A 27,104-nucleotide genomic window follows, 5' to 3' on the forward strand; every position below is an offset into this window, starting at 1 on the left:
ACATCACTTACACCACTCATCTGTGTGTGGAAGGAAAGGAGGTTTTGAACCAGCTCGTTTTTAGGCCAGGTAGGTACAAGAGGGAACAGGAGCACGCGGTCCCTTTGCGTGCTGGCTGCGAGGCAGAGGGAATTGTGTTGATTCAGCTGCTGACCCCTGCCCCAGCTCCTCACAGGAGCATAAAAGGAGCCCAGAGCACGAGGATCAGTCCAGCTGTTAGTCCACCATTAACTTCACAGCATCGTCTCCAGCTCTTTGTTCAGGTTGGGGTGACTCCGATCCCCATCTAAGTCCCCGGTGGTTTCCCCGCAGGCTTTCTGGCTCATCTCCTGGGTTGGGCAGGGCAAAAAGTCCGAGGCAAAGGAGCCGGGGACGTAGCCAGGCAGGCTGGCACGGGCAGGGAGCAGCAGCCCACGCTGCTGCGTGCTCCCCGCCGCTCGCCCCGCGAGGCTTATGCTGAAGCTGGTGGTGGCATGGGAGGCCAGCCCGCCGTAGTAGCAGCTCCCCGCCGCGCTGGTGGCACGTGCCTTCTGCTTGAAGTCCAGCGCCAGGCTTCTCCGAAAATGGGCTTTCTTAATCTCTGCCTGCACCTAAAGGAGGGATCAGAGACGGCTGCTGGTGCTCAGAGCCAGCAAAACAGGCGGCCCTGCCCTTCCCTGCCCTTCCCTTCCCAAGGTTTTCACTCCTAGAGATTTTCCCTTCCCAAGCCTACAGACCATGGTGACCCAGTTTTCGCTCCAGTTATCCCAAGCTGGGGGCTGCGGGTTAAAGTCCCTGCCCCTAAAGGGCCTTGACCCGGAGCTCAGCTGCTCGCGCTTCTCACTTACCTCCCCGTTGCAAAAGCAGTAGATGAATGCCACAAAGAAACCCTGCCAAAAGAGACGGACACGGGATTTGAGTCCTGAGCCGGGATGCCGTGTGCGTGCCCGGGTGGACACCGCTCGGTGCTGGGAGCAGGGCGGGCAGCCCCACGGCAACGTACCTGAGAGGAGTTAAAGAGCATCTCGTAATGCATCTGGATCTGCCACAGCACCCCGGAGACTTCGGTGTAGGGCATGGCCATGAACACCACGTAGTGGACCCCGAAAAGCGGCATCAGCACCAGCGTGGACTTGAGCAGCTTCCTGAGAGGAGAAACACGGGGTGGTGAGCTGGGAGCTGCCGGTGTTGGGGAGTGTCCCAGCGAAGGGTAGGAGCCGGAGCTTCTGCTGCTGCCGTGGTTTGTGCAGGCTATCGCCCATCACCCGGCTTGGGGAAGGGACCAGGCAAGGTCTGAACCCCAAGCCTGCTGTTTCAAGCAAACTGATGTCCCAGAAGTGCTGGCTGCCACCCTCCCTCGCTCCTGCAGCTCTTCCAACGTCTCTGCTCTTCATTCACAGCCCTCTGGGGAACCGTCCCACCTAAATGAGCCAGCCCAGGGCTGGGCCGTGGTCTTGCTGCTGCCAGCGCTTGCCTGTACTGCTGCCGGGGGTCCAGCTTCCCCGTGTTCGTCTCCCAGAGCTTGGAGGCCAGCACCCGGACGATGTTGAGGAAGAGGAAGAAGTTCACCTGCCGACAGACACCCACCGTGGGTTTGTTGCCTGCAGGGACCCGGCCCAGCAACCACAAGCGATCAGCCCTGGGTTGCTCCCAGTCCCCTTTCCCTGAAAAGGGTTGGGAAATGGAGCCGCGGGGTTCTTACCACGATGGCAGCCAAGATGGGGACCTGATAAATCCACTTCATGTTCCCCGCGCTGAGGTCCCAGCACCTGAAGAGACCGGTGAAGAACCTTTGGAGACGGCTGCAGTCACTGGTGAGGAGAGCTGCTGGCTGATCGTCCCCGTCCCCCCCAGCCACCGTCCCCATTTCCCGTCCTCCCACCCTTCACCTCTTTGCTATCTCCGAGTGAGCCTGGCTGGGAGAAATCTGGAGTTTGGGTCAATCCTGCCCCAGCAGCAGCCCTGTTACAAGCACCCCCAGCCATCATGGTGTGGCAGATCAGTTTTAAATTAACGTGAACCCCCCTGGGAGCTCCTTGTCTAAACCTCCTGCTCTAAGTCCTGTGGTCTTTCTCATTTCAAAATGCTTAACTTCAGAAAATACCACTAGTGTTCATCTTGGCACCGTTTACCGATCAATTTATGATGTAAAGCTGCATCCAGCTTCCTTCCACGTGCGGAACAAAGATATTACTGGTCTAGATTACCAACAGTTTTATGAACAAGCCTTGTATGCGTGTTGACTCCTCTTGTTCTTTCTGGATTTTTTTCGTTTCCAGAAGCTCTGGTGCCCACACATTTCTTGCTAGCATTTGCAACCAACCCTTCCCTGCCCCAAGGCCTGCTGGTGGAGGAGCTACGTACTGCGTATCCGCCAGGGAGGCCCTGACGCTGGCCCAGACAGACACAAAGACGGCGGGGAGACCTGGAGAGACAGAAACCGGGGCGAGGAGCACAGCTGAGACACAACGTTTGCAGCCTGAATTGGTTCCTAGCTGTGTCCCATTGCCCTTATCTTGGCAATTGGTGCTGCTCAGCGCCCCAGCTCCTCAGGGCTTGCGTTGGGGTCCAAGCTTACCCCAGCCGATGATGATGAGGACCCACAGGTAGCTCTTGTTGGAGAGGAAGGCCATGAAGATCAGGCTGTGCAGGTAGAGACCTTCCACCAGGATCCAGTAGTGGTTGGTGGCCAGAAAATAGAGGAAGAGCGTCACCACCACCTTGCAGCCGACCTGCGGGCAGAGAGGTACCCACGTCAGACATACCCTGAAAGCTGTGGGCCACCAGAGCTGCATCTCCTCCCCGGTGGCATCACACAGTGTCACAGCCCCACATCTCCTTGCACCAGGGCTCCTAAATCTCCCTTTCCTGCCTCCGGTCTCCGTGCACCACTTGCCAGGTGGCTCCGTTGGCCCGGCGAGGAGCCCATTTCTGCCTTGAAGTCGTCCTCCCGCAGCTTCTCCGTCTCGCTGGCCGAGTAGAGCACCATGTCCTTCACGAAGATGCTCACCGCCCGGCAGATGAAGGAGGTGAAGAGGTGGACGTGGATGTAGTTGCGTGTGCAGTGCAGGCGCCTACGGAGAAGGAGGCGACACGAGCCCAGCCCTGGCTGCCCAAAAAGCTCAGCGTGTGTGGGCTACCAGGCAAGGGGGGGCCTGGAGAAGGTCAGCCCCGAAGTGCCAGCCCCCCATGGGCACAGGGGGCAGCTCTGGGGGCGAGTGGGGTTTCATCCCCCTTCAGGAGCAGGGTGGTGGGGAGCTGGTTGTACTGGTCACCAGTTTGTGTCTGGGGGCTCTGGGAAATGCTCTGAGGTCTGTGCTGGGGTTGGGGTGGTGCCTGTGCCCCACGGGGCTGCTGCTCCCAGGTGCTGCGTGCAGGAGACGGGAACGTGGTTGTCCCCCCCGTGGGGATGGGGCTCAGCTCCTCCTTACTTGAAGTAGGAGAGGATGCAGACAGCGACGATGAGGGAGGCCAGGGAGATGGAGTAGCCGATGGTGTACATCAGGTGCAGGCGGTCAAACACCTCCTGGAAGAGAAGGGCTCTGCTCCGTGCCTCCTCCACGGCCCAGGGCCCTTTCTGCCTCCAGGCTGAGAGCACGGGAGGAGTAGAGCTTGTTCTGGGGAGCCCCGGTCCCAGCCCTTCCCCTGGTCCCCAGCCCCTTTCCCAGCGCCTCCGACGAGCAAGGTCACCTTCTCGCGGCTCCGGCTCTCGGAGGAGAAGAGCACAGCGCATTCAGTGTAATTGGCCCAGGTCTTGTTGAGGCTGAGAGCCATCTCCCACGTCCCGTAGGCGCTGCAGTACCTGTAGGCATGACCTGGGAACGCGGTGGGTGCTGTGACAGCAACAGAACCCACAGGAAATCCATCTGCACCCCCGCCTGGTGCAGGCGGCTCCCCGAGGTGAGCTCACGCCCTGTCCGGCTGCGAGCGCTCACCTTTGTGGTTGAAGTCGTAGATGTAGTCAGGGCAGGGCACGGCCACCTCCTGGCTGGGGGAGCCCTCCGGCCAGCAGATAATCCCATCCCACTCGGGAAGGCAGCTGGTATCTGGCCAGGGAGCAAAGGTGCATCACACCCTGTGTCCAAACAGCTCCTTGTCCTGCCTCTGGCCTCCATGGGCCCCGGACCAAGGCGAGGAATTCCACTGCCATGCCATCACCCCTTGTCTGCAGAGCAGGGGGACACATCCCATCCCAACCCCATCCCCATCCCCACCCCATCCCTCAGCTCTTTGTGCTGCACAGGGGGTGGTCCAGTGCAGCCAGCACTGGCTCATCACTGCGAGGGTTTGATTAGCCCCTAATTGCACCCAGGAGCTGCACAAACCCATTTTAGTACCCCAGTGGTCCCCAGGAGCTGCGGGTCCCCTTGGCCACATCCTGCTGCCATCAGAGGGGACAGCGTTCTCGGTGACATAGTCACATCCCTGGGCTTGCCCCCCCATGTGCAGGGTCAGGCTGCTACCTTTGATCTTCTCCAGCTGGGCTTTTATGTCTCTCTGACATTTCTCCTTGGCTTCCACCAGGAGGTAAATCTGCTCTTCTTTCGTGAGCACGTCGTCGGGGTCCACCTGCCCAGACAAAAGCGGGGTGAGGACCCCCCATCACAGGGGGGCTTTGGCCAGTGGTCTCTGATGGCAGCTCAGCTCAGTTCTGCTCTGAGCACTCTTTGCGCCCTCCTGCACGAAGCAGGAGCATCCTCGGCTGGGAAATGAGCCGAAGCCGAAGCAGGGAGGCCACGAATGTGTCTGGAGGAGGTGGGCAGAGCCAGCGGGGCAGCCTCACGGAGTGGGGCTGGGGAGGCACGGAGGGGGTGCATCAGCGAGGGGGGGGCGCTTTGGGGAGAGGCGCTGCCGTGGGTGCCCCCAGCTCTGCCCTCGCTGCCGGTCCCGCAGCCTCGCCGGTGCTAACGGGAACTCGTCTGGGTCCCTCCGGTCCCTTGCGAGCCCTGCCCTGGGCATGTCCAAGAAATTGAAAAAATAGTCTTTTATTATTTATTATTATTTTTTTAAATCCCATCACGGTGTCCCCATGGCTGCTGAAAAGCTTCTATCAGGAGTGCAGCTGCAGGAGGTGCGGGCTGGGCTGCCCAGAGGCAGTCAGCGATACCTGAAGGCAGCAGAGCAGAGGGCCCGGAGGAGCCCGGGGCCGCGCAGACTTACCAGAGCCCAGGCAGAGCTCAGGAGGCAGCAGCAGAGCAGGGCCACCGCGGCGCCTCCCCCGCAGCCCGATGCCGCCATGGTCCCACCGGGATCCTCAGGGACGGAGGGATGGAGAGAGCGAAGCCTTTGCCTGGGCGCAGCCGTCCGGGCACCACGAATCTCCGCCGGCCCACGGGCTACAAAGAGAGCCGGCGCGTTCGGCGAGGCAGAGCATCTTCTGCGAGCGCCTTCCCGGCCATGGTCCCCATCGAGGTGAGGTGGCAGCAGGGGCACAGCGCGTCCCTGGGGGCTCAGGGTGAGCCCCCGTCCCGGCAGCGCCACGGGATGCTCGCAGGCTTGCCACGCGTGGGGGGTCTCCCCCCAGCTCGCGTGCTCCTGTTCGCTCTCCGCGTCTCGCCTGCTTTAAGCAGCTCCCGGAGTGTGAGCAAACAATTCCCGTCGGGATGGGGACGGCAGAGCTTTGTTGGCTTAGCCCTAGGTGCTAAAATCCTCCTCAGACGAGGCAGATTCCTCCTCTCAGAACTCCTCTCGCTGCCCGGCGGCTCATTTTTCAGCTGTCACGGCATCCCCCTGCCGCCCCCAGCAGCAGACTGGTCCCGAGGAGCCGGCAGACTGGGAAAATCCCAGTAAGAGCGCCTGGAGGTGGGGAGGCAGAGGGTGCCACCCGTGAGCATCCTCACTGCTTCGCTGCTGGAGCTGGGATGTCTTTGAGGCAGACGCCAGGTTAACCCTTTTCCTTCTCCTGGTGTTGGGGCGTTCGCTGGGGAGCTGCGGCGGGGCCGGCCTCGCGCCCCACGGGGCAGAGGAGCTGCAGCTCCCTCGTCACCTGCATCCCCGTGGGGAGCCCCCGGGGCTGTCCCCTGTGTTTGGGGATTCTTCATCCATCCAGCTTGTTCCCACCACCCCGCTCGTTGGGACACCTCGTGTCCCCCCCAGCATCCCTGGCATCCCCCTGGGGAAATGGGGGCACAAAGCGGGGAGTCCTCCCTCCCCGAGCAGGTTGTCCTCAGTGGGATGAGGCTGAAATTCAAAACCCCGGTGCAAAATCCTGGGAATTTCAAGATCCCAGCCCGGTGTTTCACCCATGCAATCCGTGGCTGGGTGCCGCTATCTCTGCCTCCGTAAATGGCAAAATCCTGCACGGGGCAGAGCCCCCCGGGGCCTCCCTCTGGGTTTTCCAGGCAGGGGGGGCTCGCTCTGGTCCTAACCGGGAGCCTCCCCGCTGCTTGGTCAGGCCTCGCCTGGCTCCTGCAGCGAGCAAAAACAGAGCAGAGGGTTGCGAGAGCAAAGCAAATCCCGGTGACAGCGCTCGGGAGGTGCTGCTGCTGGCTCAGATTAAATCAGAGAGGAAAGCCAGCCTCTGGGATGCTTCCCCTGCCTCGGTGAGCAGCTGTAAAGGAGGGATCGGGGCAGGTTTGGCAGCTGCCCATCACCCCGGCCCTATTTAGCCCCCAGCCCGGGCGCTGCGTGGGTGCTGACCCCAGCGTGGTGTTTCCCTCACCGAGGGGCTCACGGGGATGTCACCTGGGGTTTTAGGGCAAGAAAAGGGCTAAGTAGTTAAACTGCAGGATCAGCATTTTCTGGAGGCTCTTCTGGGTGCCGATTTCTGGCCAAGAAGCTCCCGGGGAGTGCGGACGGGGTTCGGGTGAGGTTATTTTGGAACGGGCGCTCTGTGTTTTGCGGCACGTACGGATCGATGCTGCCTGAGGGGGAGGCAGCAAAGCTCCGGGGCGATTTGATTCCCACCCCAGGAGAAACCTGACCCAGACTCAGAGTTTGCAGCGAGCAAAACATGTTGTTTTCTGTTAAATTGCTTGCTCTATTATGCAGAGATCGGGAAAGCAATCGTCGCAAATGACACCCACCCAGCACCACCACGCAGCCCCGTCAGACCCCAGATCCTTTCCAGCAGTCGTGAGACGAGGGCAGACAGCAAATTTCCCAGCAGTTTTCACCTTCTCCCTCCTGCCAAAAGACCTTCGTGACCCGGCTGGCGGCAGCTCAGCATGGAGCAGCATTTTGGCAAAAAAGAGGCCAAAGCGGGGGCGCTGGGTGCAGGGTGAGGACCCCCCCCCCCCCATCTTTCCAGAAGATGGAAAATTACCCTAGGAATTAAAGCAGATTGGAAAGTCGCCATGCCCAGAATTTAATTGCTAGGGTAATTTTCTGCCTTATGGGAAGAAGGGGATTCAGTATTTACAGCCGGAGACCTCCCTGCTCATGTGTGCATCTTCCCTGAGCCCTTCGTTTTCCGCAGGGATCAGAGGAACGGCACAAAGCGGAGGAGCTGCCCGGCTCCTGCACAGCCTGGCAGTGAGACAGATCCTCGATCCCAGAAAACACCACCGAGAGCACGCACGTATCTGCCTTCTGTGTACCTACACACACGCACAACTCGGGGCTATACGTGTCAGCGCGATGGCTCGCACCCTGATGGATCCATCCCTCAGGATCCATCCCTCAGGATCCATCCGGCAGGATCCGTCCCACAGGATCCACCCAGCAGGATCCATCCCTCAGGATCCATCCTGCAGGATCCGTCCCACAGGATCCGTCCCGCAGGATCCGTCCGGCAGGATCCATCCCTCAGGATCCACCCCACAGGATCCATCCCTCAGGATCCATCCCTCAGGATCCATCCCGCAGGATCCATCCCTCAGGATCCACCCCTCAGGATCCATCCCTCAGGATCCATCCCTCAGGATCCATCCCGCAGGATCCTGTTCCACCCAGTGGCTCGCGGCCGTCCCTGCAGCCCAGCCCAGGCAGGCGTGGGAGCGACGAGGCCGTGCAGCACCTCCCGAGCAGAGCTGCTGCTCCCACCTCGTGTAAATGCTTCTCCCCGTGTCTGTCAGCCAAGCACCAGGTCTCGGCTTGCCCTCGGTGCAGCCCCCCGCTCTGCTGCAGCCTGGCTGTGTTTAAGGTGATGGTTTCAGATCTCTTGGTTTGCCCCTCCAGTGCCGTTCTCCAGGATGCTGAACCTCGATGGATTCTTCTGGCTTTTTTTTTTTTTTTTTTTTTTTTTTTCAGGAATTTCCCAGCTGCCAGAATTATCCCTCACTGTAGGGGTGGGAATTTTATTTTTATTCCCCTCCCCCCCACCAAAAAAAGGCCACTTTTGGAAGCCTCCCCTGCCCAGGTAGCACCCAAAGCAGCGCATCCAGCACCGTGGGCTGCGATGGGGGTGTGCAGGAGGAGTGCAGGGGGAAAGATCCGGAGCTGATGAATTAAGGGTCACACCGTTTGCACCACCCTTGTTAGCCACCCTGCGGCAGGCGAGCATGTCCTCTACCCACAGCATGGCCATGCAGCCCCTCCAGCACCTTCTCCGCATTGCTTTTTCCTTGCCAGGCACCCGGGGCTGTCAGCGTTTAGGTTTCCGGAGCTGTTTTAGCGAGCGGCCCCCGTGCAGCCCACCCGGCGCAGGTGCTGGGGGGGACATCCCCCCTCTCGCGGCTGGTGGCTTCGCCGCGCGGGAGCCGATGACAATGGGCAATTGTCGAGTTGGGGCCCCTCTCGTTTGAGTTTTCTTCCTTTTATAGTAAGTAGCAGTTGCTCCGGCAGCTGGCCTGCCCCTGCGGGGTGAGGACAGGGCTGGGTTTATAAGGGAAGGAGCAGCCCCTGCCTCTCAGCCCTCCGCTCCGTTGCTTCACCGGCCTGGAGGACTCAGCCTTGAACCTCTGCAAAGCTCCCAGCGAGATGCCGCTCAAAAAACCCGACCCCAAAAAGGATGCAGTCAAAGCGGCTGCAGCCCCGGAGGTGCCCAGGGAGCTCGCCTTCGATCCCAGGAGCGTGAAGGTGAGCGAGGGAGGGAGGCATCGCGTGCCTCCATCGTGCCGTCGCCTGCCAGGCGCGGGCGATGCGAGGCGCCACGCGAGTTGGCGTCAGCTCTTCCATCTAGGAGCAGGGCTTGGGAGGGGAAAACGATCCCGCTGCGTTGATGCCGCGAGCTGGCAGCGATGCTCTCCTCGCCGGGGGGGGGTTTAAACCTCCCCCATCCAGCCCCGCGTGCTGCGGAGCCGAGGAAATCGCGCCGGCTCGGGCTGTGGAGCCAAACGCCCCGCAGCAGCTCCAGGGCCCCGCAGCTCTAAAAGCATTTCTGCCACCCGCTGCCTGCATCCTAAAGCACTTTGCCCCCTCATTGCCTCCTCCATGGGATGGCACCTTTTATCCAAGTCCCTGCAATGGGAGCTCATTTTTGCCGCGATTCCCCAGGTTACGGTTACATTTTTAAGCCCGAGCTGCAGCAGGGGGTTGTTAAGGGCAGGCTCAGCACAGAGGCTGCTTAATCACTGGAACTCGGGGCCAAGCCTCAAAATGACATCGGTCCCACCCTACCGTGGTCTGGGCATCCTCCCTGTGCCCGCTGCACCACTGCAGGCTGTGTTTTCTGTGGGGATTTTGGTTCTGTCATGAGGGTGGGAGCGTTCCTGGGCATGGCACGGGCATGGCACGGACACGGGCATGGCACGGGCACGGCACGGGCATGGCATGGACACGGGCACGGCACGGGCACAGCACGGGCATGGCACGGACACGGGCATGGCACGGGCACAGCACGGGCATGGCCATTGCCCCGAGCATGCTGCAGAGCCCAGAGGCACGGCTGAGCCCCTGCACTGCCCCCAGCACCGTCCTCATGCCCTGCTTGTTCTCTTCTCCCGACAGATCGAATTCACGGCAGAGCAGATCGAAGGTAAGTGCGGGCACCACCTTCCCCCTCGGATGGCATTAGGCACGGGGAGCCCCTCCTCCAGGTTTTTCTGCAGCAGGAGATGGGAAAGGAGGCAGGAGAGGAGGTGACCAGGAGCTGGTGCAGGGATGTGGCTGGGATTGAGACAGCAGGGAGCAGGGAGCAGCCCCTGGCTCCTTGCTGAGCACTGGGGGTGCCCCAGATGAACGGGATAATCCCAGCTTCACAGCCCGGCAAGGAAGGAGGTGTTTGCTGCTCAAGGGGAGAGATGCAGCCTGGTGCAAAGTCTGGGGCTGGTACCGGAGGAGCAGCCTTCGGGACGCAGGGACAGCCCCGTGCCCGATCTGCGCGGGGTTTGGGCTTTCTCATCTCTCGTGGGCAGTTCCAGTGCCTCGGTGCAGAGCAGGGGAGGGACGAGATCTGAGGGCACGTCCTGCTGGGATCACTGGGAGGAGCAGAGGAGCGCTGGGCAGGGTCAGCCTCCAGGCTGGGTTTTGAAAGGAGAAGAGAGAGATTTCAAAGATATTTGGATTTAAGCGGCAGCAATGTCCCCAAGCGTGCGACGTGCTCCAGGTTATCAGGCCTTGGTGCTGGGGCAAGAGGGGACATCACCGAGCGTCCTCTTGGCCCAGGGGCTTGCAGGTGGCGGTGGCCCTCCCTGGGTCCCCCCCAGATGCCACCTGCAGAGGCAGAGCCATTGTGAGGTCAAATGAGCAAACACCCGCACCCCGAGGTGCGGGGCAGCCCCACAGGGACACAGATCCATGTCATGGACACCACTGGGACACATCCAGGCGACGGTGAAGTTCAGCAGAAGATATAAAGATGCCAAGTAACAAACTCAAAGCCCCAGGCAAGGATTCCCACCAAACCCAGAGCAATATATCCCAAACCATCACGTCTCCAACCCCACATGGAGACCGCAACCGTCTCGTCCCGCACAACAGCCGGAGGAGCAGCTGCTCCACTTCCAGGGAGCTAGTGCTGGGCATCATGAAGAAGATGGACCAGAATCTGGAGCTCGTTAGAGCCATGGATGTTAAACTCACAGCTCTGAGCATTCACGTGGACCGGCTGGAAAGGCTGATTGCCCCCCTGGGCGAGTCAGCTACTCAGGTGGATTCAAGGGCCTGGAGGCAGCAGGATGAAAGCCAGGAGCTGGTGGAGCATCTGGTGCAGGAAAACCAGCACCTCGCTGCCCATGAGGGGCAGATGGAGGGGCAGGAACCAGCCGCCAGGCTCGGGACCTTTGGCTTGCCCCAGGAGGGTAAGGAGCCGGGGGGGTCCCTGGAGAATTGGGTTCTCCACGTTTTGCACCTCAGCACCAGCAAGGAGCCTGCTGGAGGGGTGAAGCCTTCTGGGGGAGGCAGCGACGAGGCTCTGAGCAGCAAAGGAGCGTGGTTGGCCATGCAGTCAACATCTGGTGGCCATGTAGGCAACAGGGGACCAAAGAGAGAATCCAGCAGTAGGTTAGGAAGCTAAAAAGCATCGTGTAAAGGAGGAGAGAGACCCTAATTCTTCCTATTTTAGGCCTTCTTCCTGCAGGTAAAAGGTAACACTCAAAGGGGTGATAATTTGAGCTTGGAGATGGATCTCCTGTGTCTTCCCAAGCAGGGCTGGTGTAAGGTGTGGTCAGCAAGGCTGGGTGGACGCGGTGACCCTACCTGAACGCGAGCAGTGCCGCACGGTGACCGCCTGGCTGGGTCTGGAGCAGATGGGGCACTGCGGGCATGGTGGGGGTGCGGAGGGAGGGTCGTGGGGTCCCCAGGACCTGAGTCGAGAAGGGGAAGAGCAGTGGGGACGATCTGCAGCGAGGACAGCAGCCTGCAGCTGGTGCTGCCAGCACAAGGTGCTGCAGGAACCCCGGCAGGATTCATCCATCCAACTTCATATGGGGACTCCCACCTTCTCCTGGCCACCCTGCTCCCGGGGGGGTGGGAAACGGGGCCGGCACGGGCAGGGGGCAGCCGAGCTCTTCCTCCCCGCAGAGTTCAAGGAAGCCTTCAGCCTGTTCGACCGCACGCCCACGGGAGCCATGCAGATCAGCTACGCGCAGTGCGGGGACGTCCTGCGGGCGCTTGGACACAACCCCACCAACGCGGAGGTGCTGAAGGTGCTGGGCAAGCCCAAACCAGAAGGTAACGGCACACCGGGGCCATGGGACTGGGAGGGATACGCGAACCCAGACAGACAGTGGCGGGACATAGCCCCTGGAGCCCTGCAAGACAAAGAAAATAGAAAGAAAATGACACAGAGAGGCTTCATTCCTGGGTAATTCCTTCCCACCCACCCCCGTACCACAACTGACCTAAGGGACAGGCTGTCCCCAGTGGGGACGGTGGCAGCTGGTGCTAGCAGACTGGATCCTGAGCTGGAAAACTGCAAAGCAGTGCAACCCAGCCGGTCCCACTGCAGCCACGCTGCTTTGGTGGCAGAGGATCTACCCGCTGGTTTGAATCTGGGGCTAATACCAGCAACCTGTGTGCAGTCCCCAGCTGATAATTAGTCCTTGTACGGATCTTCCCGCCTCGAGTATAACGTCCCAACAGTCCCATCACCTTCTGGGTCTTCTCAGATGGAAATGACACCCAGGAAGGTCAAGCAGGAGGTCCTCAGAGGGTGAATTCAGCCTACGAGGGTTCATCTCTGCCCCCTTCTCCTCCTCCCCTTTCAGAAATGAACACAAAGGTGCTGGACTTCGAGACCTTCCTCCCCATCCTGCAGCACTTCACCCGCAACAGGGAGCAGGGCACCTTCGAGGACTTTGTGGAAGGGCTGCGCGTCTTCGACAAGGAGGGCAACGGGATGGTGATGGGGGCAGAGCTGCGCCACGTGCTGGTCACGCTGGGTACGGGCTGCCCGGGGAGGGGAGCAGGCCACGGGCCACCCGGGAGCTCTTTTGGGGCAAATAGCTTGGGTTTGTTGGTTGGAGAGACACTGCTGCTTGTAGGCTTCTGTAGGAGTTGATGGCTCCCGAAGATGTGGCTTTTCCATCTGAAGCCGTAGCTTCATGCGTGACCCAAGTGAGCTGGAGAGTCCACATCACCCTCAACCGTCAGACAATGGCCACACCTTGGTCCTCTCTGCACAATCCCACCTATTTAACCCCCTTTTCCTTTACTGGTGGCTTTGGCTCCCTGGAAGAAGGACAGGAGGGTCACAGCAGGGCCACAGCCGTCCCCTCACCTCTCCATCCTCCTCCTCCAGGGGAGAAGATGACAGAAAGCGAGGTGGAGCAGCTCATGGCAGGGCAAGAAGATGCCAACGGCTGTATCAACTATGAAGGTAGGAGCAAGAGGTTCCTGCTGGGGTTGTCCCAGACACAGCGGTCTTGTCCTTGGGCACAAAATGTGTGAGGACACTGGGGATCACCGGGAGGAAGGTGTGGACCATCCTCGAAAGCCTCTCCGAGGAGAGATGTGAGATGTGTCAGCTGGGGTGGGAAAGGCTGCCGAAGTCAGCATGTTTCCAAGGGTTTCAGGACTGTTTTATCCCCAGTGCTGGCACTGTTTTGCTGCAAGCCATCAAAAATAAATAAAGCCAGCATCCTTCGCAGCAGAAGCTAATTGGGAACATTTGGAGACGCAGGTTGCGCATGGCTTCAAGAGGGTAAAAATCTGGCATGAAGGCTGGGAACCCCTAAAATGGGAGAGCATTGAGGAAAAGAGGGGTATCCACTCCCCATGGCCTCAGAAAACTGGGAATAGGGGGGCTGGATGCCTCCAGGAGTGTTTGGTATCTCTCCCAATGGGTTTGGGGTGGGAAGTGGGAGTAGAAGGAGATATCGTGGTCTTGGCAGAGCAACCCTTTGTCCCTGGGTGCCCTGGGGACCTTTGACCCCAGCTCCCAGCACGGTTGTGCTCTCACTTCTCCTTTCCTCCTCAGCTTTTGTCAAGCACATCATGTCTGGCTGAGTCCAACTTCAGGTGAGTCCATCAGGGGCTCCCCTCTTTGCTCTGAGATTGGAAGCCCTGCCTAAAAAAAATGCACGTGGAACGCGTGCTGGTGGACATAAATATTTAAAAACCTGTGACTGACTAGATGCCAAGAAAATATTAAAATATTAACTACTCAGCACAGTAGTTCAAGTTTCCTTGTTAATGCTTAAAAAATACCAACATTGCCATTAACATTAGAAAGAATACGGAAAACATACCCTTGCTGCTTGTTGAGCTTTTTGCATTCCTCTAAGGCTGCCTGAGGAAAAAGATAAACAAGCGTCTTTTAGGATGAACCTCTCCTCTGAAATGTGTTCAGTTTAAAGGGAAATCCAAATTACTAAGAGCTGGCCCCACTCACCCCTGCCAGTTTCTTATGCTTTTGTTATCTCGCTTTTTTTTTTTGCCTTAAGCATTTTTCCCCTCCTCAGCTGTGCAGAGGGCAGCAGGGAAAAAAAAAATAGACCTTCAGATACTGCTAAATACACAAATTAAACATTTAAAAATCTCTTTTATTTCTTCCCTCTGCGAATCTCTTTAAGCATCAGAAGGTTAAAGCCGAGGCAGACAGAAGTCTGAACTTTGAATGCGCGGTGCCCGTTTTATCTTGTTTTCCATCCCTTTCTCTCCAGCTCCTGTTCATCAGCTCAGTCATACGGGCGGCTGGGTGGCAAGTGCTGCCAGGGAGATGCAATTCTACCCAAAACGATTTGCATGAAACACTTTTTTTTAATGGCACGGAATTACGGTTATTGACATTTGGGGTTTATCTGGGAAGCGGCGCTCTCGTTGCACGGATTCGTTGCATTAAAGCCCTCTCGTGGTTGTCTCCCAGGTTCTCGGAAATGTTGGAACCCACCTGAGCACCACGAACTGTGAGATTCCTGCGTCCGTGTCCCCTCTTCCCCAGATGTCCCCTGTTGACAGAAGCATTCCACACGAGCTCCAGCGCAGATTTAGCCTCTGTGCATCTGCCCAAGCCTCGGTATACAATGGGATAAGTCCACGGCTCGGTTTTAAACTCTAAATTATTCTTTTCAGTTTTTTCCTGTGACATTTATCTCATTAAATCTCATTCCATCCTTCCCTACCTGTGGCTTCGGTGTGGTCAGTGGAGCGGTGGGAGACCGGGGCTACCCGTGCTCAGAGCTGGTGGGATGTTCTCACAGCATGGGAAGGCTTCGTGACCTCTAGATGTGAGGGAGGAATTCAGACCGGGCGTGAGGGTCTTTGCTCATCACCCACCCTCAACGTGGGGCCAGCAGCTGGCTGTGTCTTGCTACTACGGGTTTGAAGGCTCGGTGCAAAGTGAGAGTAAGGGACAGGCTGCATGCAGTGACCCCCTGTTCTTAGGACACATCTCTCTGTGTTAAAACCAGGCCTTTTTTTGGACCTGTAGCCCATCCACCCTACAGCACGGTGCTCCATGAGCACTCTGTCCAGGTCCAGGCTGAACTGAACCATGCCTGGTCCTGCTGCTGTCCCCATCACAGGAGAGAGCAGTGGGCACCTTCTCCTTGATCTGCCTGTCCCAGCCAGAAAAGGGACAGAGGAGCCCAGAGGCTCTTCTTTTTTTTTTTTTTTTTATTTCTTTCTTTATTTTTTTTTTTTTTTAACAGAGAAAGCATTAACAACATGGTTTCTTTTCTGTATGGTCCTGTACAGGCGGACAGCATGTCCACAGCCAGAAGCTCCCCGGGGGCTGTGTGACGTGAGCTGCCAGCTCTTTTCCTACCTGCAGAAAATCATTCAAGCATCCTTAGAAGTGGTGAATAATTCATGACAGATAACTCAGCCCCCCATCAGCAGAGCACCTGGGAGCAGACAGTGCTTTCCTTTGATTTGCTTCGTATTCCCCTGTCCTCACGCCATGGCTTGGACTAGAAATTGAAGGCGTTTTGCTTCGCCGTGGCTGCCTTCAGCTGCCACTTGCTCATTTCTGTGCAGTGACTGAGTAACAGCTGCTTTCAGTTCCCACTGCTTGATAGAAATGCTCGTAAAAAGCAACATAAGCTGTTTATAGATGTGAGATTCGATTTTTAGCTTCTGCCTGTGGTATTTCTATAGCTCCCACTAGGGAGAATCAGGGCATTTCATGCCTTGAGCGTACTGCCTGTGTTCTAACCTGGTAAAGGACCACGGTGACAGGGCGAGAAGGGACACTGCTTGCTGCACTTACTCCGGGGTCACGTTGGCCCTTGCCACCACCGTGGTGTTGGCTCCTGCAGAGGAACGTGCTGCTACAGACGGGAACGGAGCAGAGGCGAGGGACCTGCCCCAGCCTGCAGGGGAAATGCACAACAGAGGCCGGTGGCCCCGCTAGCTGTGATGTGCCTGCCCTGGCAAGTCAGGAGGCCGTGTGCTTGTTCCCGTATGTGGAGTGCACGCCTCGCATTCGAGCCCCCAGCTGCTGTGCAGATAGGGATGACACTGTAAATGAGAAGCAGAGACTCCTGCAGACAGGCAGAAAGAGAGCAGTGGGAAATGATGGGGAGGACTAGAGAAAAATGCAAGGGCTGAGAAATCCAGCCTGTGAAGCACTGCCAGGGTAAGTCAACCCCGTTCCCTCTGGGGACCTGTTCTGTCTCTCTAGGGTAAAACAAAGCTGATTTGTACTGAAGCAGGTTGGAGCGATGCACTTGAAGAGGTGCAGCATGTAGCTCTGTATCTGTACAGCTGTGTACGTCTACATGTGCCTTTGTGCCCTGCCTCCTTTGGAAAAGCAGCGGATGCCAAGAAATGGGCGGTTTTAGTCCCATGGACATTTACACAACGCATCTGTTGACATCAGTGAGTGACCCCATATGCACAACTACACTTCAGGGCTAGAGGCATCCATACAAATTGAGATGTCCCAAGGCAATGGTCACGTGCTGTGCTCTTTCATATTTCAGATGCTTTACTTGGAGTCCAGGAGACTCCAAGAAGTAAAAACACTCCCCCACTCAAAGGAGAGACTGTGGCTCTATCTCCTCAGCCTGTGATAAGGCAGACTCATACCAAAGATGGTCTGGATGTCAGGAAAGTCAGCGCTGCCTCCGTGAAACGGGAGAGACAAATGGAGCCAGCTTTCATCCTGGGGAGTTATCAGCTGCACATGGCAGGCCAGAGACTGCGATAAGGGTGATGAGGATGGACGGTGTGCCTCAAAACGCAGCCTCGCGCACGCACACCCACGTACGCACACATCACCATCATCACGGCGGGTGATGCCGAAGGCCCTTCGGGGAGGCAAGCACTTCACTGTGTTTGGGGCAAAATGGCTCGAATCAACCCGGTGGGGAGCCAGGTATCTGTCCCCGGGGAGAGCACTGCTTCGTTTTATTTGTTCCAGGCCGGGGACTGAAGCAAGCTTTGCCTTTCCGTGCCAGCCTGCCCACACCCTGAAAGCAAACACCTGCAGATTTGCTGGAGCGATAGCAAACCTGTAAATACACTTTTCAGAAATGCAGAGACCTGCAAAGGGACCGGGGAAGCAGGCAGGCCCAGCCTTCCTGCTCTCCATACAACTTTCCAACATCAGCGATGTGCACAGAGCTTTATCCTCATGTAAAGGTGCAACCTCCTGCTCCCACAGCTGCTCTGCCGTGCTCGGCAGCACGTCGGTGGGTGCCAGGAGCCGTCCTTCAAGGAGCTGAGCGTGAGCTAAGAGGAAGGAAGGAGCAGAGAGCCTGGGAGCAGTGGCTGTGCGTGCTGGTGGTGTGTGGCTGTTTTATTACAGGAAGCCCGTGAGGGGGGTTGGAGGGCGGTCTCTGTGAGCTGCAGGTGGCTACAGATAGGTGAATATTTTTAATAAACTGTAGTGTAGCTGCGCATCTTTATTCTGTTGTTTTGGGAAAGGAAGAGAGCCCTCTCTGTACCTGGCGACGGGAGGCAAACTGGAACCTTCACATAGATTCAAATCGCAATTGTCGAATTACTCCCCCTTGGACATGGTGGGAGGGAGACCTCAAGCCCCTGGTGAGGGCTGCCGAGGCTTCCTGACACACAAGACACCCCAAGAACCCCAACTTTTGGTACAAAACGCAAGTTTTAATCTCCCGTGGGGACGTTTCGAGGGACGAGGGCCTGAGGCAGCCTCCACCCTGCTGGCTGCGAGGGGCAAACACCGCCCGGCTCTGAGGGGCTCCGCGCCCTCAGCGTTCGGCAATCTCCGGAAGCACTCGGGCAGCACTTCGGGTTTTTCCGCCGAGGCGCTTCGGCTCTTTTCGCGGGGCCCTTCGCGTGTTCCGCCAGCAGCTTCGGGTGTTTCCGCCGAGGCGCTTCGGCTCTTTCCGCGGCGCGCTTCGGGTGCTCCTCCGGCAGCTTCGGCTGTTTCCGCCGCCAGCTTCGGGCGGCCTCGGCCCACCTCGTTCCCGGTAACGGTCGCTGGGAGTTTAAATGAGCAGGGGCCGGGCCGCGCCGCGCCGGGCCGCGCACTGAGGCGGGGCCGGGGCCGCCCCGCTCCGGGCTCGGCGGCGACGACGACGAGGAGGCCGAGGCGGCGGCGGTGGAGGAGGAGGAGGAGGAGGAGGTCGGGGGAGCAGGATGACGGTGCTGCAGGAACCCGTCCAGGTACCGACCCCCTGCGGGCCGAGCTCCGGCTCGGGCTTCGCCGCCGCGCTCCAGGCCCCGAGGCCCGGCCGGGCCTAGCGGGGGGGAGCCGGGGCCTGTCCCGAGGGTCGGGGGGAGCCGCTGGGGCCTGGGGCCCGCGGCGCTGCCCTGCCTCGGCCGGGCCTCGGGGCGCTCCGGCAGCTCCTCGCCGGCTCCTCCGGCTGTCCCGGGGGGCTGCCGGGCTGCGGCTGGCCTCCGGGTGTCCCTTCGCCGTCCCCCGAGCGGCCGGGAGGAGCTTCCTCCGGCCTCTCTGCCTCTTTTTCGGCTGCCCCGGCCCCGGACAGCCGGCCTCCCCTCGTAGGTGGCGGGCTGCCTGCAGAGCAGGCCGCTTGTGCTGCCCCTCGGGGGACCTGTTGATGCCTCTCCGCGCTCACCTTCCTGCCTCTGCTGCTGTCTCGCCTGGAAAGCTCGCAGTGCAGGCAGAGGACGTGCCGTGTTCTCGAGGAGTTGGTATTTTCAGAGCCATAGGAGACCTAGGGGAGAAAATAACGTAAATCGTGGGGTTTTGCTGTATTTCAGTCTTGCTGCAGTTGCCCTGATGGGCTTCCTGCTCTTTTTCTCAGTCTTCCCATCCAAAAGGCGTGATTCACAGGATAAGTTGCCTGTTTCTTTCCACCTTTCCTCTGTACTCTAACACTATTCTGTAATTTTCTGCTGATGATACCATAATCTCACTCACGTTCCCATTTTTTTTTATTGTTTTTACATCTGAACAGATTTTTTTCTAGCTATGTTGGAAACCTCTTACATGTGTCTTGGTCGTACAGGAATTGTGCTCAGTAATGAGCACTGTGAAAACCCTCGTGTTTGGCTCTCTGCTCTCCTTTTAAGGAAAAGAGGATGGGGAGAGGAAAGAAGGACTTCTTGCCTGGAAAACCACCCTGCTGACTTGACCCTGCCCATGCAAGATGGTGGCAACGATGGCATTCATGTAGGCTCAGGGTTTGCGTTCTCGATGCCACTGTTCTGCCGGTCCCCTTGGAGAGCACGGGTCAGCGTGCTCCGGGAAATGCTTTTGGCTTCCATCTTCTGCAGGGGCTGCGCTGATGCCATTGTCGTTACCCGTGGAGCTGGGCTCGTGTTTGCAGCGCTTGGGTATTCTAGGAAAACATGGGGTTACAGTCGAAAAGGAAGCAAGAATGCATTTCAGAGTGAATGACAGGAAACAATATTTAATGTTTCCAGTGCTGTGCTAATTAGACTAACCAAGTGGAAAACATTTGCTGTTCTGAGAGTTCCCCAAAAGAAACGCGCGGTCTTATTTTAATTTTTCAGAGAGGTAATGACCTATCCAGTGCAATTCTCAAGCTCTCATCAGCTTGAAAGTTTTGATGGGGCTTCGCTACATTGAGTGTATCTATTTAGATCCCGTCTGCTTTGAACGCCGCGTCACTTCTAGTCAGTGATTCGCTGCTGTTCCTTGCTGACAGCAACACTGGGAAGTTTAGGATTTGTTACTTGCTGAAGCTTTGGTCATATCTTTGATTTTAAAGACAAAAAAAAGTTGCCAGCTCACCATCCAAAATGAGGCTGACATTTGAGTTTTGCCTGGATCTGCTGTTGCAAGCTGGAGTGCTCTTTGTGCCATGGCTGTGAGTAGTGATGTAGGGCTTGGATCTGTACTGCAGAGGCTTTCCAAACCAGCTCACGCTTGTTTTCTCACTGGTGTCGTGTCAAACAATCGCTCTCCATCTTGCAGCACATGTTTGGATGAAGTTGATGATAGCTGGAGTCCATGTACTTGTCTCTGGCTTTCTATTAATTATTGGCAGTATGTCTGAAAAAGTTGACGCTGCTTCTCATTTTTTTGTCATTGCAGTAATTTCTTCTATTTGTCTGTTTTCTCCTTTCAGACAGTTGCAGGGCTTGGTATTCTAGGCAAAAACTGTCATCTTTACGGTCATGATATACAAAGTATGACAGATAATGTGTATGTTGTCCTGTAAGTGTAACACCTTAATCATAAAATTAGTGTCGCTAAAGGCATCCAGTTCCTTGGTTAGATTTTCTTTCAATTCTTCAAACTCTGGGACCTTTACTCCTTTTATGTAGACAACAGAGCGTTATTGTACTTCCTGACGTGGTCAACTTAAAACTCTTCGGCTGAGACACGAAGCCTTGTATCCCGTGCACGTTTGGATGCCTTCCAAATATTTCTGAAAAACATCTCGGAAACAAACGAACGCTTCCCTTGGAATTTGGCTTTTCAAGGTGATCATCTGCGGTGACCCACTCGAATACTGCTCCAGCTCCAAGGTTGCTGTCATGAAAGCATGCCGTACCAATAAGTGTCTGATCAGTTAATGGAGAAAGCTTTTGTAACTAGTAAACGTAGCAAAGTTTGTCTCAGACTTTCTGCTCACCCTGAACAAATCTTAAAACATGATAGAAACGGATTAATTAACACGTAAAGCTTTGAAAATCATTTCCAGGGCTACCTAACTGTCAGAGGTGTCCCCTTCCCCTGTAAGAGATCTTGGGATTAGATGTAGGGTGATCCTTGGACAACGCACAGGATTTTCTGGATCACAGATTGATGCGTGAGCCAGCTTTTATTGCCTTCCTTTCTGAGGATGCCTTGCCACGGAGCTGTAGTTGGTGTGCTACTTTGGGAATTCTCCGTTCACTTTATTTGCGATTTAAGGCATATAATCAGTAGAACGGCTGACTAGGACCTGGAGGTTTTAATCATGGAAGCATGATAAAGCTATGAGGTGCTTCCCTGCTGTCCATACTTGCTCGTAGCCCTGAGAACAGCCATGACACCGAAGTGTCTTAACTGCCTTGCATGCCCCCAAGGAGGTGGCTCTTTGGATCTCAGCTGGCAGGTTCCGTCTAAACCTCGATCGCTACCACGGGGAAGAAACTGAGGCTGCATTGGGGTTGCATTTGTGGTTGTACTGGACTGTCCTCCTCCGAAGCCCTTTGGGATTAAATAGTTTTTATTGGATAAACGCCTCTGAAGTTTCCTGCTCCAAACCACCCTGGTGGGGGTTAGCAGTTGTCGTGTGCCGCTAACGCTGGGGAGACGCAGCAAACCTCCGCCGGAACAAACCAAGCTGCTGCTCTGCGAGGAGATCGGTGTTCCTGTCCCAAACTCCCTCCCTAAAGGGCGCTTAGAAATGCTCGCTGTTGTCAGCTTGAAACCAAGTTGTAGCTCAGACATCTGTCTTCACAGAAAATCCTGGTGCAGGTCTGGCTGCTGCCCTGCCACCTTCCTCCCCTCCTCCTGCTCTCGCAGGACATGCAAGGACCCGGCCTTCAGCTGAAGGCAGGATTCCAACTTGCACCACTTCAGTTGCTAAACGATAATTAGTACATATTACCAGCTGGCTTTTTGCTTGCTCCAGGACTCGGCTCAGCAAGGATCGTCACTTGAGCCAGTCTGTAGCGTGCCTTTTATCCCGTGGCTGCGATGTAGCCAAAAATGCCTTGGGTCCCTGCTCGGCCTTTGGCAAGGTTGCTTCTGGCAATTTGGTCTTGTTTGAGAAGTCAAATGGCATTGGTTTCACCACTGCTGCCCCCATGCCCCTCTGTTTGGTAAGCGTGGTGAGTTTTGTCCCTGTAAAGACAACATTTTGAACCTTAGCGCAGCACAACTCGAATATTCATCTGAATGTCACTTGTGACTTGGTAAAAGGAAGAGCTGTTTCTGAGAGCAGGAGGAAAAAGAGATGTTAGGCTGCTCTGACCTGGATTTAGCCCGAAATATTTCAACACCCTCCTTCTGTTGTGTGCTTCTTGTACCATGCTGTCCGAGGGGCACAGAACAATAAACAGCCTTGGAGCTTTTCAAGGTAAAAACAGAGGAATCGCCTCAGGCAGGTGCTGTGGCTGAAGTTATCTGGAGTGGGGAATGCAGCCAGGGAGAAATAATGTGTTTATTATAATCGAACCGAGAGAATCTGTGGTTACATACTTCTCACACATGCTTAAAAGTACCTGTTGATTTTTTTAAAAAAAAATCTACTGCTGGGGCCCACTGGTAGAGGAAAACAGCATCTCTGTCGGGAGGGTGCATAAAATATTCCATGTAGTAGCTGGAAGCTCTGGTGTGTACCGCTCATAAGGGCTGTGTAGGCTTCCCGTGAAGAGAACTCACACATTTTTCACACCCTGACTTTGTCAAGTTGGTGTTGGAAGAAGTAGCATATGGTCCGTGTAACTGCCTGTGACGTTTGGGTTTTTTAATTGGAGTTGGCACTTGCTTTTCCTGCTGGAGGTGGCATTACAGGGTGCTCGCTGCTGTAGTTCTGGAAGTCTCGTGTTAGTTCTGCAGCGTCTGATGGGGTAGCAGAAGCTAGATTCTGTTCGTGTTTTCCGTTGCTTGTAAATATTGGAGAAGTATTAGAGCACAGAGCCTGGAGTTCATGACTTCAGACCCTGTTGGGATCAGTCGCAGCGCAACTCCCGCAAAATGGCTGCGTGCTGGCCTGTGGGAAACGGCTCTGGAACAGGAGCGAGGCTGCCAGATGGGAAGGAACTGCCGTCCTCGTCCCAGCCCACCGAACCTCAGAAAACAACCCCAGATAAGCGTGCATACCACAACTTTCAAAGGATGGGGAGGAAGGACCGAGCAGATGTTAAAAGGGATCCTTTTTTCCCCTCCCACCCATTTTCTTAGAGATATTTTAATCGGATCCAAAGAAAATCGGCCGCGGAGTGTAACAAAACTTGCACCCCCCAGCCCTGTTCTTCCTTTTGCTGGACAGCTCTTGCTTTTAACTCCGCTAATAAGGACAGCGGGCAGGTAATTATGACAGCTGCTCCAACGTGCATGAGGCTTATGCACCTAGATGTGTGTTGGATTTGCATTTCCCTGGAGTAACACCATCCTGAGAGGTTGCTTGAATACTGACAGCCCCAAACACTGAGCTTTGGAAAAGGAAGATGGGTGCCCTTAAGCAGCTAGCTGGCTTTGGCCGAATGTGGGTGTACGAGCAGAAAGTAGCCTTTGTATGTGTGTAGGGACCTGTTTGTCCATCCCACTGCCTCACGTACGTTCTTGTGAGACCTCCCAACCCTGATCCGCCCTGGTGAAGCGGTGGCTGGTGAGCGAAGACCCGAACGAAACCGCGGCAAAAAGCAGTAGATCACTTTAATCTTGGTTCTTAAAAGGACGTTAATGCCTCATCAAGGGAAATGCCGTGTGTTTCATATGCTTGAGAAACAGCAGGCTTACACGGACAACCTCAGACCCAGGTGTCATTCCGGGCCTTGTTGGTTTCACTTCACCCTGTCTGAGGTGAGATGGTTTAAGTGGGAACTGCGTTAAAATGCGTTGGGTATGCTTGCTTTTTTTTCTTCCTTAGGTACCGTGAAGAGCCAAGAGCAAAATGGGACTCTGCTAAACAGTTGGGGATGCAATTCCTAATGCATTGTTTGATAGTTAGTGACAAAATGCATAATTATTTGGTAGTTGATGATAATCCGTGCTCAGGCACAAGGATAAAACACTAATGAGCGGAGGCGCGCGCTGGCTGAGGGTTATAGACGGCTGGGGATGGTAACCAGTGAGAAACAGTTCTAGTCTTAGATGGGTTTGTGGTATCAGTGCAAAGATAGTTTTGCTTTTAATCTCCTTACTAATAGTAAAACTGAAACTTCCTATTTATCCATGTCCGTTCTGGTCACTCCAGGACAACAAAACTGAGCTTTGCTTTTTGATAGCAAGAGCCTAATGAGTTCTGCGTTTTTAAAGCTTCTCTCTCAATCTAGACTCTGTTTTCTTGCTTTGCAGGCTGCTATATGGCAAGCACTTAACCACTACGCTTACCGTGATGCAGTGTTCCTCGCAGAAAGGTTATATGCAGAAGGTACGTACTTTGCAAACATAAACTTCAGTCTTTTCAATCCTGATGTAGGATTTTGAGCCTCTGGTCCTGTTTGGTCTTACTGCAGTCGTTGTGATAATAAAGCTGAACTTTCTGCTTGGGGAAAGCAGAAGAATGCTTTGCAGCTGAGTTGGGAAATCAAATCATGTAACAGCAATGTGTTTTTGTTGCTATACAGTAAAACCTCCTTAAAATTAAATTCAGAGTTGGATGTTTAAGTGTTTCCAGTGGTATCTTGCGTGGTGTCAAACGGGAGGGAGGTTTTTAATCCCTCCAAAGAGATGCAGTTCCTCAGGTTGACTTGGAGAGATGCCTTCTGCAAATTGTCTCTATTGAAAGCTGTTGTTGCTAATAATCCTGTTCAGATACGTTGATTGGTGTCTTAGCTGAAAAAGATTTTGTAATAAAGAGAAGAGAACCTAGAGAGAAATTGAGGCAGTGAGCATCGGAACATATGGAATATGCCTCTGCTGTGGAATTCTTGTTAGCTGTTACTTCATTGTAATGCCATGAATTCTAGCCTGCGTTGTGTGCTCAGCAGGCAGCAGTAACACAAATCTGTACTTTTCGTGGGTCCTTCAAAGGCCACTTCCTTATACTTTAGTCCCTTTTCTTCCTTATCTTTAACTACATGACCCCAGACAAGCTTTTTGTTCTCCTTTGCTTCTTTCCCCCTGACACTGGTGTTCACTCAGTTTTGAAATATATTGTCCCTGACTCGCTAACATGAAAACAAAAATAAAACCACCACCATTAACCTAAAAAACTTAATTTCAGGCTAAGCAAAACTCAAGTTTCTAGCATGAATTAAACTGGGTAATCTATTTAGTGATCCGGGTTTTATAATGAAATGCTTTGCTTTTGATGTTCTGCTTGATGTGCCTACCACGTGCTGGAAGTACAAACCTAACTTCTGAGAACTGGAGGGTTTTCCCTTTTGTCAGGGTTAGCCATGAAATCTGGAGCCTTCTGTCTAGTGTTGAAATGACAAGCGTTATATAGAACATTGTGGGAACCTTCAGATTATAATAAAGGTGGACATGAAGGAAAGTTCTTAGGGATGCCTCATCTCCCTGAACACAGCACCTTCTGAGATGCAGGAACATGCTAGATTAAAAGCAATTGCCCAGGATATTGTAGAAATGAGGAGAATCCACCCTTTGCAGCAGCCAGGAGAAAAGAAATGATGATGTAATGATGTTATCTCTGCAGAATAACACTACAAGAGTGTTTCAAACAGCTTTTTCTCAGTGACCAACAGTGCTGAGAGAGAACAGCTTGCTGTCCCTTGGTTCAGACAGTTAACTGTTGATAAAACATCACTTCTGGTTAAAATAAGTAGTTATATTGCAGGGTAGAAGCTGCTGAGCTCAAATACACGGATTCCATAATGACAGTAAGAATCTTACCGCAAGAAGAATTCCAAGGCCGCCTGCAGTTACTGTCTTTGTGGGGACAGCTGTGGCGTGGTAGTTTCCCAGGATGCTTGAAGTGTGTTAAATGAGTGGATAAAATAATTGATTTAACTTTCAAAAAGATCTTCTGGAGTTTTTAGCAGAAGGATAATAAAATGTCCTTCTCTCTTTGGGTCTTCAGTTTCCATTGCCATCATCTCAGTGGTGACACAAGCTTAAAATAGTGTTCAGTGCAGCAAAGGATTTGAGTACGTTGCCCAAAGAGGTTTTTGTACGATGCTTGTATTGATTTTTCTGGAGAGTTCCATGTTGGCAGACAAAGAAACATCATAACTTTTCTTTTAGTGCTGAATTCCATCTGCTTGGTAGTGTGTTCTGAGAAGCCTAAAGTAGGATTGTTCTTCTAATTGTTTGGAGGCTTGAGAGGCTTGTAATGACAAACGCCTTTGAGGCAGCCGCCTTTGAGGTAAAATACGCTGCAGAATGGTGACTTGAGTGGAACTTTTGGGGAAGTACGAAGAGTAAGGCTAGATAATTCACAATTATATCTGGAGATCTCTCCTCTGGCTTAGAAACTGGTGAAAGGAGTGAAAAATGAAGACACAATCATAGCTTAACACTCAAATTAACGTCACCGCATGGTGATGCTCGCCGTTGCCTTTCAAATGTGTGTTCTCTGTTTCAAGTTTCAGCTGACAATTACACAGTAAGGTTCTAAAGTTACTTTCGGGATTAGGTGCCCTCTCCTTTACACTGTAATCGCAAGTAAAATCAGCAAGTCTGACCTCAGTCTTAAATCTGGATGCCAACTCCAGTTGTCTGAATAGTGTTCTCAGTGCAGTCCATAATACAGCTCGGCGGTGAAAGAAGTGGTGAAGCAGACATGATTCAGGCTAAAAACTTCCAGTTTCTGTCAAAGAAAAAGTGTTGGATTTTTTGTCTCAATTAATCTCGCTTTCTGTTCAGATAGGTTATTTTTCCTGAAGCTTGGCTAATTAATTCAGAATTTGGAAACCTGTGACAACTCTGCTTGGGAAGATTTGCAGGAGAGCTTGTCCCTGTTATTACCTCCTACCATAAAATCAAAAAAGCATCTGAATGGTAGTTCTAAGCCATATTCCTGGTGAAGTAAATAACTGTAGGCAGTAAAAAGGACAAGAATTAGTGTTGGGGTGGAGGTGACTGGTAACTGATCTTCTTTAATGGCCACTGAAATCAGAAAACCTGCTTCTAAGTCACGTGAAGATACAGAATCAACTGCTTTAGAAAAATAACAAATAAAATTGCAAACGGGGGGAAAAACATTTGATGTTAGCACGAAAACCATTAATTAGGCTATTTAGGCTGAAATTGGTCTTTCCTACTAGAAGTTCTTTTCCATAAGCTGTTGTTGTGCTTATGCACAGCTGAAACCTGTGTGAAGTGTTACACACAGGTGTTCCCTGATAACACCCTGAGCCAAGTCACGGTCTGGCCAACAAGTTGTTAAAGT

At 54.4% G+C, this 27,104-nt stretch overlaps 3 protein-coding genes across 9 annotated transcripts in view; 2 read left to right on the plus strand and 1 right to left on the minus strand.

Annotated features, from left to right (window-relative positions):
- Nucleotides 1–211: 211 nt before the first annotated feature.
- On the minus strand, nucleotides 212–5,217 carry LOC118178738 (parathyroid hormone/parathyroid hormone-related peptide receptor-like). Its single transcript, XM_035347482.1, has 13 exons — nucleotides 5,140–5,217; nucleotides 4,443–4,548; nucleotides 3,915–4,025; nucleotides 3,670–3,794; nucleotides 3,411–3,505; nucleotides 2,876–3,053; nucleotides 2,558–2,711; nucleotides 2,344–2,404; nucleotides 1,682–1,748; nucleotides 1,454–1,548; nucleotides 983–1,124; nucleotides 828–869; nucleotides 212–590 (listed from the first exon to the last, which is right to left on the minus strand). Exons 1-13 carry the CDS (start codon nucleotides 5,215–5,217, stop codon nucleotides 234–236), a joined length of 1,611 nt encoding a protein of 536 aa, XP_035203373.1. The 3' UTR covers nucleotides 212–233.
- A 3,551-nt stretch (nucleotides 5,218–8,768) lies between these two features.
- On the plus strand, nucleotides 8,769–14,860 carry MYL4 (myosin light chain 4). Its single transcript, XM_035347676.1, has 7 exons — nucleotides 8,769–8,937; nucleotides 9,808–9,835; nucleotides 11,821–11,970; nucleotides 12,507–12,680; nucleotides 13,040–13,117; nucleotides 13,718–13,758; nucleotides 14,606–14,860. The coding sequence occupies exons 1-6, from the start codon at nucleotides 8,839–8,841 to the stop codon at nucleotides 13,744–13,746; spliced, it is 558 nt and encodes a 185-aa protein (XP_035203567.1). The 5' UTR covers nucleotides 8,769–8,838; the 3' UTR covers nucleotides 13,747–13,758; nucleotides 14,606–14,860.
- Nucleotides 14,861–18,090: 3,230 nt separating this feature from the next.
- Nucleotides 18,091–27,104, plus strand: part of CDC27 (cell division cycle 27) — a 32,853-nt gene continuing 23,839 nt past the window's right edge. For 3 of the 7 annotated variants that reach the window (XM_035347669.1, XM_035347673.1, XM_035347675.1), the window contains exons 1-2: nucleotides 18,091–18,324; nucleotides 24,104–24,179. In XM_035347669.1, coding sequence (XP_035203560.1) covers nucleotides 18,298–18,324; nucleotides 24,104–24,179 — 103 coding nt within the window. In that variant the 5' untranslated portion in view covers nucleotides 18,091–18,297. The remainder of the gene's footprint in view (nucleotides 18,325–24,103; nucleotides 24,180–27,104) is intronic. The other 4 variants (XM_035347668.1, XM_035347672.1, XM_035347674.1 and 1 more) reach the window with 2 other exon arrangements.

Source organism: Oxyura jamaicensis, chromosome 27, assembly GCF_011077185.1.
Source record: "Oxyura jamaicensis isolate SHBP4307 breed ruddy duck chromosome 27, BPBGC_Ojam_1.0, whole genome shotgun sequence".
Lineage (NCBI taxonomy): Eukaryota > Metazoa > Chordata > Aves > Anseriformes > Anatidae > Oxyura > Oxyura jamaicensis.